Raw genomic sequence first — 23,155 nt, 5'->3', positions numbered from 1 at the left:
TCATAGGGAAACATCCGCTGATCCTCGAGAGTTAAAACTCATGTAAATGGAACTGCACCCAGCACTCACATTCTTGGTTAACTTTCAATGGCCCTTACTAATAAAAGTCAATGGCTGAATTTGTTCAAGTTAAAGAATAAAAATGTTTTAGTATTACACAATTATAAGCTGTAAAGTGAAAGAACTGATTAAGAGTGCTATGTCAAAAACGGAGGGAAAAAAACTCCAAACCCTTCCTAGATTGAGTCATGGTGTATTTGAAAGCTGCTGAATTTCTAGGCTTAATCATTTTCGTGCAGCAGCTGTTTGGGCATTTTTTCCCCCCCAGATATTTACTGGTTACTAAATTATTATGTTTATGTAGTTTTACTGTTCAGAAGATTAATTATCTGAATGACTTATTTCCAATATAATCATGCATTTAATTTGAAACTTTAAGCCTCAGTCTTGCAAAAGTCTGTCCCAGCAAAAGCTACCCCTTCCTCCCTCCCCACTATAAATTTAGGCAAGTCAAGGTGGCACTAGAATTCCCAGGGTAACCTATTTTCAAGACTGCCTTCACCCTACAAAAAACAATGTACATAAACTTCTGGTACAAAATGCTGCGAGGAAACTAGATGTGACAGTATAAATTCAGGTGCATCTTGTGCTCCGTCATTACATTTCTCTGTTGCTGCTGCTCATAACTAGCTGCTCGGTTTACACACACTAGTTCTTCAAGGTTCCAGATAGATTAACAAGATCTCACTGTACATGACTCGCCAGCTAAGGGATAAGAAAACTCTGCAACATTTCTCCACAATAAGGACCAGCCTGAAGCCCCTTGTATTAGGGGTCCCTTTGGAATTACTTCAGTGACTGATGCAAGCAGCATCCAAACCCACTAGTCTGAAAGAACAAAACGTGTCCCTAGGAAGAATCCCTAGGAAATCTCAGACCAAGTTCCGAAGAAAGCCAAGCATTGCAAGAATGAACTATAGCATAAAAAACATCTCAGGGTAATACTTACCTAGGAAACGGAGATGATTGTGAAAGTCTTTTGGAAATGAAATGATCTCACTTTCCATTACATTTATATCAGCTTCTGGAAGGGAGTTCACAGAGTATCTACATGTGTCAAGCCATTTTTGGAAACATTTTTTTTCCAGCTTGTGCTTATCACAGTGACAACAGAAACGCCTGGATAAATTAGGGCAGAATTTCTAACAACTCTGGATCCTTTCCCACTCCCTAACTTGCTAGACCTCATGATAGAGGATTTTTTTTTCCCCCTCCCTTGATGACAAAAGTCCTCACGCTAGATGAGTAACATTAGAAAGATCTGCAGGGTGCTGCTGTCACTGGAGAGTATTCTGCCTCGTTTTAACACAAATAGCTAAAAACAGCTCACTATCATTCTGTGAGCAGTCATCTACAAGCTATTACTGATTACAAAAAAAAAAAAAAAACACCTTACCATATACAGTACTCAGTTGTGTATGTTGTTTGTGTGTCACAAAGACTGAAAATATCTGGCTTATCTTAATACTTCAGTGACACTATAGCTGAAAACTGAGAGTGAATCAGCAATATGTCATTCAGAAGAGATGAGGAATAACCATTTTTACAGCTGAAAGACACCAATTACATAAGAATACACTGGTTTTATATAGCAATCCAGACCTATACCGGACTAAGATATATGAAAGAACCATCAAACGAACTTGTCTATAAAGGTAACAGAGGCTGATAATATTCTCCCATTCCACAAGACAAAAGCAAATGATGCAGAACATGGGGTACATTTTGGTAAAAGTTAACTGTGCAGATGTCAAGGGCTACTCTATCCCTCTCTCCCACCTGTCATAGGACTGTGCAGCAGACCTCAGACACAAGAAACCTTAAGCATCACTTCATTAAAATCAGTTCCACACTCAATCTCAATTTATCCATCAGGCAAAGAGCTGGATTCGGTTCGTTTCCATACTCAAAAAACAGTCCTCATATTATCAGAAATGCAATAAGTAAGGAAAACCAACACAGGCAGAGTGCCCTAACTTGAATGCTCTGCACCACATGAAATAATTCTGAATACATACAATGTGTTTTCAGGTTTGTAACAACAAAGAACCAAGAAAAGTTAAAGATAAGGACTAATACATAACATAACAGCCTGGTTCTGACCCTGAATCCCAGGTGTAGTGGAAGTCATACAATAATCTTTTTTTTTTTTCCTCATGAGGTGCTACATGTACTACTCATTAAAACGTAACTTTGGACTTATTATTCTGAAAAGAAAAAAAGTTTTTTTAAAATTATAGTTACATCAACACTCCCAGGTAAACCCGCAAGTTCCATACATGAAAATATCACACTAAACTACGAGATTCAGAAAGGCCAGCAAAGGAATCCCTAATGAACTTTCTTCCTTGTTAAGAGTAGGCCTGCTTTATAAGAGGTAACAGGCAAAGAGTGAAATCATGATTAAAGAATGAGACCACTGATTACTCAGTAAGGGCAGGGTGTGAAAACATAATTCCAGCTGCCCATCACCACGGTGCTCCCAAGTAACAATTTTTGGAATCGGGCAAAGAGCTGTGCACTTCTAGAGGACTAATGTGTCATTATGCGCCTACAGGAACTGAAGACCTCTGAGTTGTAAATGTGTTCATTTATACAAAAAATGTCTTGAAGCTTAGGTACGTACAGTATATAAGGTTGTATCTTTTTAAGCTTGAGTTTCATGTTGAGCAGATGTGTAGTTTTCCCCAAAGATATGTAGTAAGCAAACCTACCTGAAGTGGCTACCATAAATAAAATTAAGAAAAATAAAAAGTTGCAGAAAACACAATTTTAAACAGCAGCTTAGGAATATAAGACGATGTTTCTTCACGTCATCTCAGTTTTGTATCTTTACTGAAGCTTGATCACTGGCTTTCCTTAACATGGACATAGCAGTGCATCTTGTCAGCATTACAAATGAAAAGAACTTACACTTCATACAGTCACCTAAGAACACTGACTTCTTAAACTTTTTATTTGCAGTCAAAAGAAAACCCACCAAAAATCCAGTTGTTCTTCCTTTATTGCACTCTATAAAGCTCCTTGTTATAATCAAGAAGCCATTAAACAGTAATAGATGAGTATGTCTTTAAAATTCATAGTTTAACTCTTAAAATAAATTGTATATAGAAAAGATACCATTTACAACCCAATCAGTAGTAATCAATCATTACATACTCACAGATCATATTAAATAACTTGTATGCAGCAGTTCACTTATAGGGCAAACAGAAGGGAATATTTTTTTCTTAGCAAATATAATATTCCACTGTTAAAGAGCAATTCAAGTCAACTTTGGAGCAACTGTGATATACACAAAATTCTGATAAGAAGCTCAAGACTCACAGAGTATAACAAGTATATATACAACTGTGTCCAGTGCATAGCTTAACAGCAGCATGTGAAAACTCTAGAAATTGGCACACCATTAACCTATAGGAAAATAATTTATTGGGAAAATGCAGTGTATTCAGAGAACGCCAGTGAGGCACAATAAAACAATAATATGTAGTGTCATTAGGTATGTAAGGAATAAATAGCGTGATTTTCCTCTGGAGCTCAGCAGGTTAGAACAGTAAAGACTTCGTCCTCGAAGCCATCTTCTGAAGGAAAGGGCTCCTCCTTTCATCTGGTTAGGAAACAAAGAAATGTCAAATAAGTAAACATGAAGATAGATGAGCAGCAGTTCCACTGCAACCTAAATGTTTGAGGGGCACTAAAAATCTTCTGGTGTTTTAATGGATGCCATTAGCACAAAGAATTTAAAGGTAAAAGAAAATAAAGTTTGGGAAGGGAAAATACAAATTGTACATGTATTATGTAATGATATATCCTTACCAGGAATGTAAAATAATTATATTCATACACATTTTACTTAACATCCACACATATAGCACATAATACAGTAACTCACATTTTAATATGAACATAATAAGGTGTTATGGAGCAACCCCAACAGAAGGAAACCAAGGACATGCCTTCTGAACTTAGCATGCTACTTTGAATGAACCTCTTCACGGCGTTCCCACCCCTGTGACATCTGGAACACTTCATATTCAGATTTTCACGTGCAGAGAGACAAGGCAGAGTCATACGAGTTCCTAATTGGTGCCATTGGTCCATACCAAAAGGACAACCCCCAAAAAAGCAATGACTCCGAATTACAAGGAAGCAAAATCTGTTCCCGAAGTATAAATGAGAGTTTGAAGGGACACAGGTACGGCAGAGGAAAGATGCAGAAAAGGGAGGACCAACACAAAAGAGTTCACATCCTGTGCTATCTTCAATCCAATCTGCAGTTAGCAGTATAAAATGTGCAAACAAATTTCAAATAGCTTATAATGCAGCATTTTTAAAAGCTTATTTACTTACCTTTCGTACAATAACATGTTCACTAGGATTGATAATTAAGGCTTCCCTTTCCTCCTCAGATTCCATGTGAATAGTATATTCTGTAGGTTCAGACTTATAACCACTTACTTCAAATCTAGAGAAAAATTAAAAGGGCACAGGCAAAAGTACTGCTTTTCACAAGTACCAAATTCCCATTATGAATATTATTTTGAATACTTAAATTACTGGGAGAGATTCTCCATAAAAAAGTCAATAACAGTAAGATTTGGTTTATGCTGCCAGTTCTTTATACAGTCTCTATTTTTAATCTCCTCTTAGGATCCTTCATTTATTCAAAATAACCACCCATCATCTCTAGCTCATTAAATAGTGACTTTCCAATCACTCCAGTGGTAGAGATTTTATTTATACAGATAAACATATTTTTCATCTACTAATTTCTAGTAATTCGGTAAAATACCACTGACTATGGAGTTCAGAATCATAAAAAAAGAAATTATTAAAACTCTTAATATATTATTGATTAAAAGACTTAGAGTGACAAACACAGGAGCACAGACTTTCGTTGCTGCATGTGCTCACAAACAGGTTCTATTATTTGCCTCAGAAAGTTAAGACCTTTTCCTATCAAAAATTTCACTAAAAGCAAACAACAACAAAAAAAATGACACTCAGATTTTGTTTTGTGGCACACTGCATTTAAGACAGCCATAGTACCTCAGAAAATCTCCATGCATTTATTCAGGGGGAAATGGAAGGGAAAGATGGTTTAAGGTCTCTGAACATGCAAGTTACTTCACACCCACAGGAGGGCTTAATGTAGCAGTCTAGCTGCCATCCACTTCTCAAAAAAAAAAAAAGTCGCCTTACAAGAATATTTACCTGTTACTTAGCTCCTCAGAGAGCCCAAGAGCCTCCTCTGCAGCTTCTCTTCTCCTCTTCTCCTCTGACAGCATTTCTGTCATCTGGGAGAGAGCCTGCTGCATTGAATCATACTGTTGCTCAGTCTCTGCAAGTCTATGACAAAACAAAAACACAAAGTCAGTATTTTAAGTACTGAAAAAGTTAATTCCTTTATCAGTTTTGTTAAATAATTTCTTTTGTTATTAAAAATATAATGACAAGCTTTAAACTAGGCTTTGAAATAAAGTCACTTATACGTGTATCTCTTAAAAAAGGAAACTTTAAATATCACAAAATAATAATAATTCAGGAATATGACTAGATTCATTTAATTCACTGTAATTCCACTCCTCTGCCCTCTCAAAACACCTGAGTTATGGGAAAGTATTATTTTTGCTCCTAAAACCCAACTGTCAAGAAAACAGTATTGCTACTATATGTTCTCAGTCCTGACCTTTTTCTGAGTTCATTTAGCTCCATATTGTCTATCTCAACAATAACTGCAGATCTTTCCTGTGGTGCTCCTGGGGGAACTTCTGTTCTAGCTTCATCCTGGAAAATATTAAAATGGAAAAAAGACAGTCACCATTTTTCTAGTCATAAAAATCTTTATTTCAATTAAAGAAGCCATAAGCACCACAGAATAGAGGGACAAACCACTACTGTGTCATTTAATCACTTCATTCTGGAGTTGAAATTTTCCAAGCCTCTTTTCCAATGTAAAGTTGATGAAGAACAATATGTGCAGGATTTGAAGGGAACGCGTACACTTTATTACACAGGACTGTGCAGCATTCTCTGAGTTATCTGAAGGAAAAGAAATGTATCTACACTAACATAGTATTGACCTTAGTTTCACAAGGAATGCAGCTATTCTGCTAACAAAATCTGAAACAAACTATGCATGATATCACACTGTGCCATATACACCTGCCAGCTCACACAGAGGTAGCTGAGATGTTCTGGCTTTAACTAGCGTTTGTGGTGAGTTAGGGTCTCGTATTAATGGATCACTGCTGAATAAGCAAAGCAATACAGGAGGACTTTTTAAGAATAAAGAGATCACAAAGGAAAAAAGATTACAGATGTATATGACAGATTACAAAGCCTACAGAAGAGCTGAAGAGCATGTGCAGATCTCATATCTGAAAATATTATTCAAACACCTTGCAAAAATGATTCACAACTGCTGTGAAATTATCACTAATCCCTAATAATCTAATTATTGGTGATTAACTTATCTCTGCTAGCTGCTGGCCAATTTTAAAAAAGACGACACTTCAAAATGACAAATGACAAAAGCATCTGTGAACACCTACCTTAACTGAAAAGCCAGGTAAAAATAGCTTTGGAGCAATACAATTATCTTCCTTAAGTGCTTCATGGACAAAAGCACAAGTATCAATACAAGTAAGTACAAGTATCGGTACAAAAAATACACGTTTTTGTGTTTAGTGCTGGAAAACTAGCGAACACATGAAGACAAAAGAAAAGTTTTAAATGTTTCCATACACTCATTTTTACCTGAACAGTGCCTTGAAAGGATGTCACTTGCATTGTCTGATATTCTCTCTCCAATCTTAAATAACGATTTTGCAAATCAGTGTAACGAAGCTGATTATCCCTTAGAGTCTGAGACATGGTCTTTAACTGAGCAGACAAGATGGCATTCTCTTCTGCTGACTGCAAAACCTGGAACAAATTAATATTTAAATAATTTTCTGGAGGAGATAAGTTTTAGGAATTATTACAGAATTGAGACTTGTCATCTAATGACCACTCCAGGTTTTCCCTTTTTGCCTCCCTTGCTCTATTTCATTACCACTTGGAAAAACACAGTAGATGTGGTTGCTGCTTCAGGACAATGCACATAGCCAAGTCAGCTTGACATTAGATCTATACACATATTCATCAGACAGTTGACAAATATACAACAATAAAGTTTTCATCTCTTCAAAAAGGGTCTTCACCTTTACCTAGACATCATTACCCACAGGGGTTTGAAAATTCTATGCCTGTTTCAAAATTTGGTTGATACTACTGTTAGATTTAAAAATATTGGGTGAAGCAGGGAGAACAGACACAATGACTGATAGAGAAGACAGCTGAAAAGTCACATAAGCCCAGTTTGCTTTGAATATTAGGCTATAAAGAGAAGGATGTGTTTAGGAAAACATTTCCAAGGATTTTTATAAACTTTTGTGAACCAAACTGAACAGAAATATTTACCATCTGTACAAGCACAAAATGGTTCATCAAGAAACAGGAAACAGAGGCATTTAAAGTTTGGTATGAGACCTTCTTCTAGCTAAGACACCTGTATATATATATTTTTATATATATATATATATACACACATACACACACACTTTTAAACTTTGAACAGAACTTTGCTAGTGCCCCATCAATCTCTTTAGAAGGAGGATTCAAAAAAAAACCTCAGTCAAATATCTAGTCACAAAAACTGCATCAGAAAGACATTATTGAGACTTTATTTGCAATTCCTAGCCTGAGCCAAGAGAGTTGCTTTGAAGAATCCAAGTTTTAAAGCACTAGGCATTGGATATATACAACATAGCATCAATTTATCATACAAAAAATAACTGTATGTTGATAGCAGTTCAGATTAACATTAGCCATTTAGGATGGTGTTTTAAATTACCTTTGAATTAATCTGCTGAAAATGAAGATCCTTCTGGTGTATCTCCTGAAGACAACGCTGCAGTTCATTTTGAAGCTGATTTTTCTCATCTAAAACGTGCTTGATTTCCTCAGGAATGTCTGCACTTCCAGCAAGGGAGACAGTTTCTAATATCTTTAAAAGTATTAGTACATTCAGGGTCAATGGTATAAGAGTTTTGTTAACAATTATATATAAGTTCCAAAACTAAGTATACATGCAGACTAAATAATGATCGCCTTTTCAGAAGATCTTTCCAGAAGTCTATCACACATTTACAATTTTATAAAAATTCAACTATATGGTGTTTTCAACTTAAGTCTTCAATAGAAATATATACATTAAATATTTCAAATTTAGTAACAAATAAAAAACTATTCCATAACCCAAAAGACATTATTACTCAATATATTTTATTTGTGATTTCATCACAAAAGATGAACAGCAAATGATAGCCATAAATTTGAACTATAATGTTTTTATTGAAATTAAAGGAAATTATCTTCTCTTGAAATGAAAAAAAGGCAAAGGCAAAAAAAGGCATTTTCCTTGAACCTTTAATGATAATGTACAAAAGTAGATAGCAATTGCCAAATTGGGTCTCAGCTGTGATCTTTCTAAATGGGGTATTTTTGCTCCTGGCATAAACCAGCTCCAGCTGCTTCAGAAGACACAAAAATACTTCCATTAGGCACATCTTTCCCTTCTCCCTCTCAATTAGCTCCTATTCTCATCTTCAAGAATTGACAGATTGATTTAGGCTGTGAAAAATGAAATTTAATAGGTTTGTTCAAATCAAGAATACAAATACTGAAAAGTGCTGCTGTGAGTATAAATTTCCAATTCCTTTTTGAATCCTGTTAAAACCTATGTGCTTGATAACAGATAGCATAAATGCAACATATTTAAAAAAAGATAACTATCAATAATAAAAGCATATGCTTTTAAGTAATTTTGCAATTAGCAGTAAACATTGCTTATTCTGGGTTCACAAGAAAGGAGAATACAGACTCTCAGTTCACCTATTTACGCCCTTCTCTACTATTAGGTATTTTTGTCTCTCATTTACTTATTCCTTACTGTAAACAATCCCAAACTTCAGTTTCTGTATCATGATTTTTACCTCCCTCTTTTTAAACCTTTTTTTAAATCGCCACACAATACTTCTGTGAAGTAGCAGATTTAAAATAGAGTACAAATGATTTAGTCAAGAACTGCTTTCTGTGTCACCTTTTCTACCATTTCTTCAGCAATCACACAGTTCATTTAATTGAGTTTTCTAAAAATTAGAAATTTTCAAGTCATCTTGTTTGCCCATCTGTTCCCCCCATTAACATTCGAATTGGTCAATCAATTTGAAAAACCAAATTTTCAGGAGAAAAGTCACTGTCTCAGGAAATTATGATGTTCCTATGTTTAACGTATATAATTAGTGGCTAGAAAGATGAGTTCAACTTGTACTATGAGGAGAAAAAGATAGAACCCAGATGTTCTATAGGCTGTTTGGCAGCTGATCAAGTCTAGCAGCATGCAAGGACTTGATGGCCAACAAATACATTGCTGGTACCCTACAAGTACAGCATCTTACCCTCTTTGAACAAGTGTGCTATAGAACCACATGAGGACACTGGTGTGAACAGCAGGAGACAAGTGATGCACAAGAAACTGGTGTAAGAAGCCAGAATTAATTAATAATCCTGCTATGGACATAACGTATTTCATTTTTTGCTACTAGAAGAATTTTTCCTTGAGTTGTCTGCAACCCTCCTGTCCTTCTCTTGATTCGATAGAAGTAACTGAGAATCTTGTAAATTTCATTAGTTTTTATTCCTTTCAAATTTCTCTCTGAATTTGGAAGCACTAGGCCTGCTGTTGAGTATTTGCCATTCATCTAGTTTGAGCCATGTCTTAAATCCAGAATGCAACATGTAAAGGTTCAACTAACTCAGGACAGCAAATTTCAAGATTACTGAAGTAACCTATTAATATAAGGAACGAGCAAACACTGTTGCATTACCATTTAACCATAGCAAACTTTGACTCCTTTTGGTTAAGTATCAGTAAGATTCACAACATACGATTGTTTAAATAAAGCAAGGTATCAATACTAAGAAATATTGTAACTCATTTGCTAGGAGTAGCTGTAATCTGCTGGTTTACCTCAGTGCAGTACTGAGGTACATACTTTTCATCTCCCCTCCTGCAAACTGCACAATACTGCACAGTTCTCACTTGGGAAGCGGTTTGCACATTTTAAACAATGAATGGATTGAAGTACATTCATGCTTCCTGCTACATTTTGCTTCTTTACCTTGACTGGATAATTGCTCCCATCAGAGATTTCTGATTTCTTAACAATCCTGTCTTGCTGCAGCTTCTGTAGTTCTGCAATCTGTTGGTCTTTCTCAGCAACTGTTATCTCACATTGATTTCGTAGTGCCTGTGACTCTGACAGGAGGAGGGTTTTTTCCATTCTGAACATAAAATATTAAATTGGCTGTTAATATAGTACATACAAGTCACTGAGGAAGAAAAGTTGTGCTCACTGGTATTCCTGAAATAAAAAAATGGTAGTTTCTAAACACAGATATTATGCAAGCATGGAGCATTATATGAACATATGCAGTACACGCTTCAGTTTAAAGGTATTTGCTAACAAAAATCTTGGAAAATAAAGTCTTAAATACGATAACGTGCGCCCCTTGCTGGCTTGGAGACCGGAGAAGTTTATCAACTGTAAAGAAATAAAGAAGTGTTAATGCAGCATACATACCTGAGCTATCTGAAGAATAAGGTGGGGTAGCAAAGCTGCTCTAGGCTGTAGCAGTATAGACTGCTGCTCAGCATAGTCTAGCTTATTTCAAGTACTGAAGTTTGGAAGAGGCACCCCCTAGACTCGAAAAACTTCATGACAAACAAACATGTTGCATACCCTGAAAACGCTGTCATGCACAATAGCACCACAAAGGGCATAAAAGCAATTTAAATCTTTCTGAATTCAATTTAACATTTCAAAGTTTGAGGGGAGGAAAAAAAAAAAAAAAAAGATAGAGAGAAAAGAGTATTCACGCTATCCACACCCACCAGTTCATTTTCAAATGAGATTACACACCTTTTGATCTAGAAACTCCCCCCAAGGCTCCTAGCATAAAGCAGATATTATCTGAAACAGATCTTAATTACAGAAATTGCACTACAGATAATAAAACACATAAGGCACTATGGTATTCCCTACCAAACAAAATTACTACCACTGAACTAATTCTAACTGCTTTCTCACTTCTAATCATCTGCATAAGTTTAGCTAGAATCTTAATTCTGTCTTAATTTACAAGCTCTAATTAGAAGAGCAGTCTAAGACAACCTTATCTTGAAATGCCTCCATGGAACAGCACTTTAAGATATCTCCTGCCATCTTAGATGTGAAGGGTAACGTGCAGTCCTTATAGAAACATTCTTGCCCTCCACTTTGGTAGGCTAGACGTAATTTTATTTCTGTGTTCACTTCATATCATGTTGTGGAGACTGCTAAAGAATTCTGAACAAAAGCAACCTCCACTATTTGTGAAATTTAACATACACACCTTAATCCAGCAAGCTCATTCTGGTATGATGCAATCTCTCTCTCAGCTTCTGCCTGGAAGGTCTTTGTCTGATGCAATGCTCTCTCCAAATCATCAACCTTGGTCTTCAGCTTTGATATCTCAGTGGCTGCAAGACTGGCTCCTTCTTTAGCCTACATTTAATAAACAGGATTAGCGAGCCAGAATGACAATTTAGCAGTGCTAGGGTTCTACACAAGTTTCTTATTTGCTTCTGTTTAAGAAATGATTACCTAAATTCTCAAATTCCAACCATGCCTGCCCTCATCAGATTATGTTTTCTCAGCACTCAATATATCTGCAAAATTCAACTTCAGAGTATCACTCAGCATTCTCTACCAAAAAAAAAAGAAAAAAAAAACACCACCACACACTACAAAGCAATGTAGCTAATTAAAACTTACCAATCTTCCCCTATCCATCTGAGATGTATCCAAAGTATTTTTAAGAGAATTTATCTCACTGATGCTGTCGCAAGCAATGGCTAATGAAGCCGTGCCCTGTTTAGTCTCAGAAGCCAGCTTCTGCTTGCCAAGTTCCTGCAGCAATTTGTCTCTGTCATCCTGAAGACTGGCCATAGCCTTGGAAAATGCTTCAATCTGGCTAATATAATTCCCATGCTCAGATGTGAGCCTGCTAATCTCCAGCTCCCGGCTGTCTAACATCTTACACAGATTGCCAATTTCTTCAGCAATTTGATCAAGCGTGACATTATTTGCAGCATCAAAAAGCACCTGATTCTGAAGAGCATTTTCTTTGAGTACACTGATGAGCTGCAATTTAAAGTTGTCCAATTCAGCTTTAAATTCACCTCCCTTCCTTTTTTCAGATTTGAGTTTGGATGCATATTTGCTCTGAAGTACCTTGAAGTCCTCTATTATTCTATCTCTATCATTTTGCAGAGCTGTCATTGCTTTCCCAAAGGCCTCATTTTGGGATCTTAGTTCCCTATTCTGAAACTGAATTTCTAGTATCATCTTCTCAGCAGAATCATCAGCTGCAGCTCTGTGCTCCTGTGTCAAAACAGTCTTATTGTATTTCTCATCTGCACCATTATTATTTTTGCCTACTGATTCCTGGACTTCCTGAATCCTCTTCTGAAATTTTTCTTCGTACTGTTCACGGGCTACGTGTTCCTTTTTCTGAGTACTGCCACTAGACAACAGTTTCTCTCCAGATTCAGAAACAAGCCTCTCTTTGTTTAATGATGCAATTAAATATTCCAAGTCATTTACTTTAGATATTAATTTTTCATTCTCGTGTTCCAAAGACACAGCGGCATCCCTCTGCGCTTCATTGATCAGTTGCATTTCTGTCATGTGTTTTTGAAGACTGCATTTTTCTTGTTCAAGGCTTTTAATACAATCCATTTTTTGCTTAAGTAAGTCTTTCAGCTGGTGATCTTTCAAAGATAAAACTTGGTTAAGATCTTCCCTGTACTTCACTAGCTGTGCACTTAACATTGCATTTTCAGAATGGAGATCATCTATCTGATTGAGAAGTATCCTTACTTCTTGCTTCAGAGCACTGCTTTCACTTTCATTGCTAATTATAAGACTGTCTCTCTGCTTTATAACGCTTTGGTGAAGATGTTCCAGCTCTTTGCATTTAGAAAAAAGATTATCCCTGTCATTCTGAAGAGATGACATTGATTTTTTGAAGGCATCTATTTCACTGGCAATTGCAGCTTTCTCTTGACCTGCTCTGTCTGCTTTCACCTGGAGACTTCTCAGTTCGTTTTCCATCCTCTGACAGGATTCCTCACGTTGTTGCGTCTCTATCTGCAAGGACTTTAACTGAACTTCATATTCTTCAATCTGCTTTCTATGCTCACTTTTTACCTGAATCAGATAATCAGAAATTTCATCACCTTTTGAAGAAATGAGTAGGGAAATTTCTTTATCTTTATTATTTAACATTATTTTCATTTGTTCAGAAATGGCAATTTGCTTTTCCAATTCTGCACGAGTCTTTTCCTTTTCAGTTAGAAGTTGTTGGAATTCTTGTTCTTTCCCAGTAAAATTACTTTCCAGGGCTTTTATCTCTTTTCCTGCACTTTTACAGCTCTCTCTGAGGTGAGTAAGAGAATTATTCTCCATAAGAAGTGCTTGCAAAGCTGCTTCTTTTGACTGAAGAACACTCTCCAGCTCCTGCTGCCTGCTGAGAAAAAGCATATTTTCTTCCTTTACGTGGCAGAGCTCTTCATGGCACTGTTTATCAACAGATTTTTGCCTCGAATACAGTTCAGCCTGTGTGTCCTCCGCCACAGAATATTTGATGTTCAGTTCTTGAATTTCAGCCATTTTGTCTTTCAATTCATCTTGTAAAGTCAAGATCCTTTTATTATAGTCTTCAATCTGTTTCTCTTTACTTTGAATTACCTCCTTAAACTGCATTTCCCAGTTTTGCATTTCACCGATGACTCTGTCCCGGTCATTTTGAAGAGAAGACATACACTTTGTAAAGGCGGCCAATTGGGCCAAAGCTGCATTCAAATCTGCTTGAAGTTTCTTGTTTTGCAAGTCCTTACTGCTTAATTCCTCTTGCAGCTCCTGAATATCACCAAGCGCCCTATCTTTCTCTCGCTGAAGGGCACTGTGTCTTTCCTCTAGGTTCAACCACTCTCTTTCGTGAACTTGTTCCAAGTCTCTCTCATATTCTCCCTTTTGGTTTTGTAGTTGGTCGTCTTTTTTCTTAAGTTCTTTTTTCCAACGCAGGTTCTCAGCTGTAAGCCTGTCAACTTCATTCTTTGACTTATCCAACACGCTCATCTGCAAAGAAAGCATTTCTTTGAGACGATTTATTTCTTCATTTGATTTGGCAAGCTTTTCTGATGTATTACTTAGGTCCTTTTCAATTTTTTCATTTTTTGACTGTGATATTTTCATGGATCTTTCCAAGTCCAGAATCAACTCCTGAAGCCTTATTGAATCTTTTTGCAAATGGTTGATTTCCTGCTGTTTCTCCTTTAGGAGTTCTTGTAATTCTTTTGTTTTGGTTTTAGTTCCACTATTGTCTCTCTGTGCACATTTCACTTTCTCCTCAAACACTTTTACAAGATGCAACTGCTGCTGTTCTTTTTCTCTAATCATGTTACATTTTTCTGCCTTTAATTCTTCCAGCTGCTCTAACAGTAAGTTATTCTGCATCTGTGCTGATTTCAATCGATCAGTAAGATAATCAACCTTTTTAACATGGTTCAGCAATTCTGTCTCAAGAAATTCTCTCTCATTCTTTACTTTGTAAGAACTTTCTTGCACACTTTCTAATTCCTCCTGTAACAGGCATTTATCATCCTCTAAAATCTTGACTTTTTCAGTCAGACTAACGATTTCTTGTGTAAGACTTGTACATTCAGCATCTAGCTTTGTAAAGCAGCTGTTTTTAAGATCTAGAGATTTTTCAGTTTCTTTTAATTTGTCTGAAATTGATTTTCTTCCTTGGTCTAGGACAAGCAAATCTTGTTCTTTTTCAGAAAGTTTATCCTTTAATATATTAACGTCTTTTAATAATGACTCATTCTCACATAATGCATCCCTGATTTTAGACTGCATATCATTCTGGTACACCTCCATTTGAACTTGGAGGTCTTCCAAAGTTGCTTTTGTTACAGCGATGTCATTATGAAGGATGCCATTTTCACTCTGAATTTTCTCTAAAGCCTGTTTTAAACTTTCAGAAGTTTGTTTCAGCTGCTCATTTTCCTCCATTAGCTGATAATTACGATGAGTGAGTTCATGAAGGTGATCCTGATGTTCTTCCATCCTTGCCTCTTGCTCCTGTAGTTGCCTTTGTGCTTTACTCTGTAATTCGTCAGCTTCCAATTTTTTGGATTCACTGAGCTGTTTCAGCTGGTTCTTTATAACTTCATTTTCATCAGTGAGTTTTTGAAAATGCTCCTTAAGTGCCTCCTTCTCAGATTCCCCTTCTCTGAGTCTTTGAATAGCCTCTAGCTTCTCTTTTCTAGTGAGGTCAATAACTTGCCTCATATCTGCTATTTTACTACTGATATTTTCATATGCCTGAAGAAGTGATTCATATTCTTGCTTTAATTCACTATGCTTAGCCTTCCATCCTGTCAATTCAACTGTCTGAGAATCTTTTAAAGTAGTCAGTTGGAAAGAAAAGGCCTCTTTTTCCTGAACTATAGTCTCCATGGTAGATTTAAGACTTTCACATGCAGCAGTTAGGTTTTCATTTTCAGCTAGAAGTCGAGCATTTTCAGAAACAAGGCTCTCCTCTTCATACAACGGAGAAGCTGCTTTGGAATTTTCCTTTTCTCCAGGAAGCTCTGACACCAAACGTTCAAGTGTACTCGTCTTGTTCACTAGTTCCTCTCTTTCCAAAAGCAATTTATCAATCTGGTCTTTTAGACATTTGTTTTCTCTCAAGGCTTCCTTCCGTGATATTAGAGCTGCATGTAGCTTTCTCTGGAGGCGCTCTCTGGACTTCTCTGCTGCTGCAGCTCCTTGCTCTTGGGCCTTTGAGTCATTTACACTCGCAGGTTTTACTGGTCGCTCTTCAGCTGTTGGCAATCGCTTCTGAATCTCATATTCTGTGGTTTCCTTTAGTTCAGCTTTTCTGGAATAATCAGTCTCTGAGAGTTGAAGACAGGTGTCCTTATCCTGTAACTTTCCTTGCAGCAAATTAATTTCTGATTGTCCCAATTCCTTTTCGGCATCATTTTCTTCCTTAAATTCTTTGCATGATATCACAGGACTGCTTATCCCAGCCTTTTCTTGTAGTATCTGTAGCTCTGTCAAGAGCTTTTTATTTTCTTCACTGATATATTTTACCTCCCTTCTCACATTAATTAGCTCCAAATTGGACTTTTCTAAATGACTGATAATTTTCTCTTTCTCACTCTTTATTTCCTCAAATGCTGTTCTGTAATGGTGGGCTTCTTCTTGACCTTCCTTTACAGCATCTTTCAACGCTTCCTTTTCCAGATCAGCCTTATCTTTGAAATCCAAAAACGAACAACGCAATGCCTCTATTTCCTCAATCTTTTCTGCAATCTCTCTCTTAGCTTCCTTTCTCAGCCTTTCCAGTTTCTCCTGGCTCACCTTACAATCCTCTTCATTCTTTTTAATAAGTTCATCCTTTTCATTATTCACATGTTCAAGTACTGTCTTAAGGTCCATAGCTTCCGTCTCATACATTTCCAGCTTTTTCTGCAGCTGACCTATCTCCTCCAACATGCTGTCTTTATGTTGCTCCTGGTACTGCTCCTGCAGCCTCACTGAGTTGAAGTTGACTGTTTCTACTCTTCTGTCACCAAATTCAACTGATACCTTTCTCAACTCTTTCTTTAGCGCTTCTGTTTCTTCCTGAAGTTCTGCATAATCATGTCTTAGTGCTTCTAACTCAATGTCTTTACTTGCCATTAAGTTTTCTGACTCTTCTAAGGCTGCAACCTGAACCTTACTTCTTGGTTTATCTGATTCCAAATTCCTCAGATCAATTTCCTCTTCTTCCAGTACTGCTTTACATGAAGCCATCTCTTCCTCTGGAGGATGCATTTGTAACTGATTAAAGTCAAATTCTTTACATTCCCTTTGAAAAACTTTCCAGAGTGCTTTATGTTCCTCTTTAAGATGCTCAAGCTGTTTCTTCTGCTCATCAAAATCTGCTGCAAGTTTAGTGTGCTCTTCCCTTTCTTTTTGAATTTTTGTTGCATCTTCTTTGCTAGCCAAAATTTCTCTCTGTAAGGCTTCTTTTTCTTTCTCCAATTGATTGATTATATCAATTTCATTGCTGTTATCCAGAGTTGTCTTCCTGTCCCCAGCACTTGCATCAGCTTTGTCAGAATTAGATTTTCTCAACAATTCTTCCTTCTCTACAATTTCGGACTTAGCATTTTCAAGAGCCAGCAAAAGTTCAGAACGTTCCTCTTCATATAAACACGCCCTTTCATCAAGCACAGATTGCATATGAGCAAGCATACCGTCTTTTTCCTCTAAATATTTGAGATTTTGCTCACATATATTTTGTTTTTCAGCAATGACATCTCTTAGTTCTGCAAGATTATCCTGAAGTTTCTCTAAATAAGAGGCCTTTTCAGACAAAACTTCATTCAGATTACTTATTTGGGCATCTTTTTCTAGAATTTGTTGCTTCAAAGTTCCAAGATCAGACTCAAAGTCTTTATTTTGCACTTCAGCAAATTTTAGCTTGTCTGTTAATTCATTAACTCTCTTCAACAACTCCTCACTTTTTTTACGCTCTTTTTCTATTTCTTCCTGTCCATTCTTTTCTAGTTTTCCAACTTTTTGCATTAAATCTTTTCTTATCATCAATGCTGCTTGAAGTTTCTTTTTGAGGTTGTCTTTTTCCTTGCCAATTTTCTCAAGATTAAACTGCATCTCCTCTTTTTCATTCATCACATCTTTAAACACAGCTTCTCTACTGTTTAACGTAACCTGACTATCCTCCAGTTCTTTCTTACAGCGTTCAAGTTCCTGCAACACTTGATTCAGTTCTCCTACAGAGCTATTATGAACAGCTTCAAGATCGTGCAATTTGGTATTTAATATATTTCTCTCTTCTGAAAATTTCAGCGTTTCACTAGACAATGATTCCATGACCTTGGTAACTGAACAATCCTTTTCCTTCACTTGCTGACTTAGACCAAGAATTAAGTCATTTTGCTGACTTATCTGGGAAGTTAAGTTTTCTATTAGTTGGTCTTTTTTTCCCATTTCTTCCAGGAGACTTGCTACTTTTTTACCTTCAGCCTTCAATTTCTCTTGGCTGTTTCTAACTATTTCTTCTGATTCATCTATCTTCTCCTGAAGAAATTCGACTTGCTTACTCACTTCTGCAAATGACTCTTCTCTTTCTTGAAAGAGAGACTGTTGTTTACATAATGTTTCTTTAACAGTGACTACTTCTTTTGATAGACATTCAATTTCAGATTTGTAGGTACCTTTGATCTTTTCAATATCATTCTGCAGCAAATCCTTCTCTTTTTCAAGTGACTGCATATTTTCCAATTCATTTTTTAGGACATCCATTTCATTTTGTTTTTCTAAGAGAATCAGTTGCAATTGCTCTCTTTCTGCTTCTTTGCTCAAAATAGTGGCTACCAGGGTGGAGAAATTTTCCAACTGAACTTTAGTATCAGCTGGCTCCAGTGTGGTATCTGAAGGCTGTGCATTCTTTTCTGTACATAAAAGCCTACTACTCAATAATGCAGATAAGCTTTGAGCTAATTCCTTTTTTATTACATTCTGTTCTTGCTGTAAAGACTCAATTTTACTATCCTTCAATTTCATTTCACTTTCTAGACTGCGCAATTGTTCAGACAGACTACTGTTTTGTAAAGTTGCCCTATCAAGATCTGTCACCCATTTGTTTGACTCAAACAGATTTTGTTCTAGAGTTTCAAATTTATGTTCCAATTTAGCGAGCTCTTCATCCTTCACACTAACCTGCATCTGTAATTTCTCATTTTCTGTCTTCATCTGCAGTTTGACAGCATCTATCTCCATTCTTGAACAACTCTCACTTGTTTCTAGTTTTTCATTAATTTCTTGAAGTTCTTCCAGTTTCTTTTGTAAATGATCTTGTGATGCAACGAGTTGTGTGTTTTCAACTGTCAGTTTGTCAGCATCTTCTTGTAAGAGATTTTTTTCTTTCTCTAAAGAGTCTACTTGGTGCTGCAGACTAGCTATCAGTAGTGCTTTGTCATGGCAGTCTTGAGATGATTTAGAATTTACATTGTCCAACTCTAACTTTAAACGTTCTATATTTTCAGCCTGTTCAGCACACTTCACACGCAGAGACTCTACAGCTAATTCTTTTTCCTGTAAATCTTGTTTCCATGTAGTTATTTGGTCTAGTGCTTTCTGGTGTTCATTTTTTACATAATCAAGTTCAATTGTCAAAGAATCAATTTTCTTCTGATTAAAATCAAAGTCCTCACTCTTTTCCTGAAATTCCTTAGTAAGGCTTTTCATGGCTGCATCACTTTTCTCCAGTTCTGCTTTAAGAACCTCAATCTCACTAGAAAGAGTACAAACGTTGCTATCCGCCAACTGTATACTGTTATCTTTTTCCTTTAAGGAACTAAGCAGCCCAGTAATAACCTCTTCTTTTTCATTAAGGGCTGCATTAAGTTCATCTTTTAGTTCATACTGTGCTGCAATTTTTTCCTGAAGAGAAAAAAAGGCATCTTCTTTCGTATGTACTAGTTCTTTTGATTCTTGTAGTTGTTGTGTTAGCTCATGTATCTGACTCTGAAGCTCAGAAATTGAATTTATTTTCTCTTCATCTTTGCTTGCTTTCTCATTCAGAGTTTTGAGGAGACTTTTATTTTCCATAAGTGAAGACTCCTTTTCTAATAAGGACTGGCTGATCTCAGTTATTACACTTTTCTGATCTTGCACTTCTTTTTGTAGATTCATTTTCACGTTCTCCAACTCCACAACCTCTTTCTTTAAGACCTCACATTCATTCTCTTTTTCTTGAAGTTGTGTCTTTAACTTCTCGCTGAATAATGAAATATTATTGACAGTCACCTCTTTTTCTGAAACAAGCACTTTTAATTGTTCTGCTTCAGAGGTTAAAAGCTCCAACTGTTTCTGCTGCGTAACAGAAGCAGCCTGTATTTCAGAAAGGTGTGCTTTCAAACTGACATAGTCATCTAGCTTTTGTTTTAATGATTCATCCTTCTGTATAACTAAATCATTCAATTGGGCTGTTTTTTCTGTCATATTTTGAAGCTGATACTGAAGGTCAGAAATAACCTCCATATTCTCAGACAGTTGACCCCTAAGAACATCAGACTCCTCAGATTTATCTTTAAATAACTTTAACTCTTGGGCTTGCTTCTTAAAATCATTTTCTTTCTCCTGCATTGCTTGTCTAAGCTGACTGGTTTCCAAATTCAGGCCTTGTATTCCGTTTTGCAGATCAGAAATAATCTGCAAATACTGCAGTTCTCCTGCTGCTTTATTATCTTTCATTTGCTGGATCAAAACTCCTTTTACAGAAAGCAGACTTTCTTTTTCTGCAAGGGCAGCTTTTAACTTTTCTTTTTCAATTACTAGGCCATCAATTTGGTCCTTCAAAGCTAAGATATTATGACCTTGCTGAGACAAGTGAGAACTTAAAGCAGCTATTTCATCTGATTTTTTAATTATTGCAGCATTAACTGTTTCAATATCTACTTTCAACTTTTCATTTTCTAGAGTTGTTGCATGCGCTTGCTGCCTTGCTGAAATAATTTCTGACTGGTGCTGTACTAGCTGTGACTGAAGAACATCGCATTCATGCGACTTCTCACTCAAAAAACTTGAAAGATCTTCCTTTTCATGCTTGAGGACATCAATGTCTTTGCTCAGTAAGTCTAACTGATTTTTTAATCCTGCACTCTCTTCCATTTGTTCAGAAACTTGCTTCTGAAACAACTCGAGTTCTGAACCTTGACTTTTTACAGTCAAGTCTCTCTCTTCTAGGCAATGAGACAACTTTGCGTTTTGATCTTTAAGATTTTTAATTTCATCCTGCAACTCTAAAATATAAAGTTTACTCTCTTCCATTTCCTTACGTAATGAACCATTCTCAAGGACCTCTTCTTCTAGGGACCTGTTCTTAACTTCAAAATCCGAAGTTATATTTTGAATTTGTTTCTCCAGTAATAAATTCTTTTCCTTGCTATGGCTGAGCTCTTGCATTAGCGTACCACATTCAGATAACTTATTAGTTAACATTTCTTCTTTCTTTATTTCTTTGTCTCGAGTATCCTTCAGCTCAATGAGCAGTGATTGCACTTGTTCATGCAACTGTTGTGTCTGTTCTTTGCTTTCAAACAACTGCTCGGCTAGCACGTTACACGCCTCGGTTTTTTTCTGCAGCTGTTCTGCAACTGAATTTTCTTTTTGCTCAGCAAGCAGCGAAAGTTGTTCAATCTCTTTTACCAGAGTGTCTTTATCACTAGTTAGTATTGAAAGAGTTTTTTGATAGTCAGCAGTGCTAACAGATAACTTATTCTCTACTTCTGCCACAGCCTGGACTTTCTCTAACAATTCACGCTCTTTTATATCCAACAGTTTGGACAAACTCTCATTTTCACTGATTAGCTGCTGCTTCTCTTTTTCCATCACATTTATATTTTTTTTCAGATCTCCATTTGCTTTTACTTGCTCTGCCAGTTTTTCTTCTTTCTCCTCAAGATCTGCCTGTAACTGCTTATTAGCTGAAGATCTTTTTTGTGTTGCTATTTCCAGCTGGTTAATTTGTTTATGCATTTCACTTAATTGGTTATTAAGTTCTGTGCAACATGTCTCTTTGGCTTTCAGCTCTCCAATTAATTTAAACTTAGACTCTTCATTTTCCTGCTCCAAAAACCCAAGCTTCTGCTCTAATGACATAATGATCTCTTGTTTCTCTTGTAAGTCTTTTTCAATTGTTTTCTGATGTTCAGTGTGTTCTGTAAGCTGTCTGGATAACTTAGCCAATTCTTCATCTTTCCTAGCATCTTCCAAAATTAGCTTGTTATATGAATCTTTAACTGTTTTTAACTCATTTTCAAGTGCCTTTTCCTTACTCTCCTTCTCTTTAAGCAAACTGTTCCATTTTTCCTTCAGAGCATTATTTTCCTCAAGCTGAGTTTTCAAATATTCAGCTTCTTCTCTTTGTTTATTCTCCATTTGTTGCAACTTTTCAGATGACTTATTAATTTGTTCTTTCAGCAAAGTGATCTGTGACTCGCACTCCATAAGCTTGTTATGGTGTGTGACATTGTTGGCCTTGATTTCAGAACGGAGATCCTTAATAGTAATGCTGTTCTCGGTGATTTGTTTTATTAACTCCTCATTTTCTTTGGTTTTAGCTTCATTCTCCATTCTAACTCTTTCTAACTCCTGTCCCATTGTATTACTCTTCTCTGAAAGGGCAGATATCTTTAGGCTAGCATCTCTTACATCAGCTGTTTGTACTTCTTTCAGCAAGTGAGTTTCCCTTTCAGCCTTTAATAAAGCTTCTTCCATTCCTCGTATTTCTTCCTCTTTGCATTGTATTTGGCGCTTCAGGATGATAATCTGTTCAGAATATTCTGCCATGTTCAAGGACAGGACAGACACTTCCCTGTCCTTTTCTGCCAGTGTTTCCTTAAGATTATCAATTTCTCTTTCACGTCTCTGGAGATCTTGAATAAGTTGAGATCTTTCTTCTAAATGGCTCGTATTCAGTTTGTCAAGCTCTTCATTTGTCTGGTCCAGATCCAGCTGCATCGATTCCACGACACCATCTTGTTTCAAAGTCTAAACATGAGAAAACAATATTACAAGAAAACTTTAAATGTATAGCAGAAAAAGTTGCACTTAGCATGCGGAATTATTTATTAGCTGAACCAGTAAATCTCTCTCAATCCCTCAGCAAGTTACCCAAGTAACTGTATCATCATGATATAATCATGTGCTATCTCAGGATTGTATTAGCATTCAAAACAGTTAATGAATGAGATTTTTAGCAAGCAGTACTTTTTTTTTTTTTTTTACTGTCAACATGTCAAAAGCTGAAAATACTTTTTTCCTTACTTTCCTTCCTTACTTTTCCTTACTTTTCCCTT

At 36.4% G+C, this 23,155-nt stretch overlaps 1 protein-coding gene across 4 annotated transcripts in view; it reads right to left on the bottom strand.

Moving 5' to 3' along the window:
* Nucleotides 1-2,998: 2,998 nt before the first annotated feature.
* Nucleotides 2,999-23,155, bottom strand: part of LOC104567942 (uncharacterized) — a 40,367-nt gene continuing 20,210 nt past the window's right edge. For all 4 annotated transcript variants that reach the window (XM_088525735.1, XM_088525736.1, XM_088525737.1 and 1 more), the window contains exons 20-28: nucleotides 11,985-22,847; nucleotides 11,563-11,714; nucleotides 10,290-10,452; nucleotides 7,961-8,113; nucleotides 6,823-6,990; nucleotides 5,753-5,850; nucleotides 5,278-5,412; nucleotides 4,414-4,528; nucleotides 2,999-3,670 (exon numbers count right to left, since the gene is read on the bottom strand). In XM_088525735.1, the coding sequence (XP_088381861.1) occupies nucleotides 3,512-3,670; nucleotides 4,414-4,528; nucleotides 5,278-5,412; nucleotides 5,753-5,850; nucleotides 6,823-6,990; nucleotides 7,961-8,113; nucleotides 10,290-10,452; nucleotides 11,563-11,714; nucleotides 11,985-22,847 (12,006 nt within the window). In that variant the 3' untranslated portion in view covers nucleotides 2,999-3,511. The remainder of the gene's footprint in view (nucleotides 3,671-4,413; nucleotides 4,529-5,277; nucleotides 5,413-5,752; nucleotides 5,851-6,822; nucleotides 6,991-7,960; nucleotides 8,114-10,289; nucleotides 10,453-11,562; nucleotides 11,715-11,984; nucleotides 22,848-23,155) is intronic.

Source organism: Tinamus guttatus, unplaced genomic scaffold (assembly GCF_059628265.1).
Source record: "Tinamus guttatus ecotype Peru unplaced genomic scaffold, ASM5962826v1 Tinamus_guttatus_pri_ptg000240l, whole genome shotgun sequence".
Taxonomy (NCBI): domain Eukaryota; kingdom Metazoa; phylum Chordata; class Aves; order Tinamiformes; family Tinamidae; genus Tinamus; species Tinamus guttatus.
The sequence above is the reverse complement of the archived record's forward strand: the minus strand, read 5'-3'. Positions and strand labels throughout refer to the sequence as shown.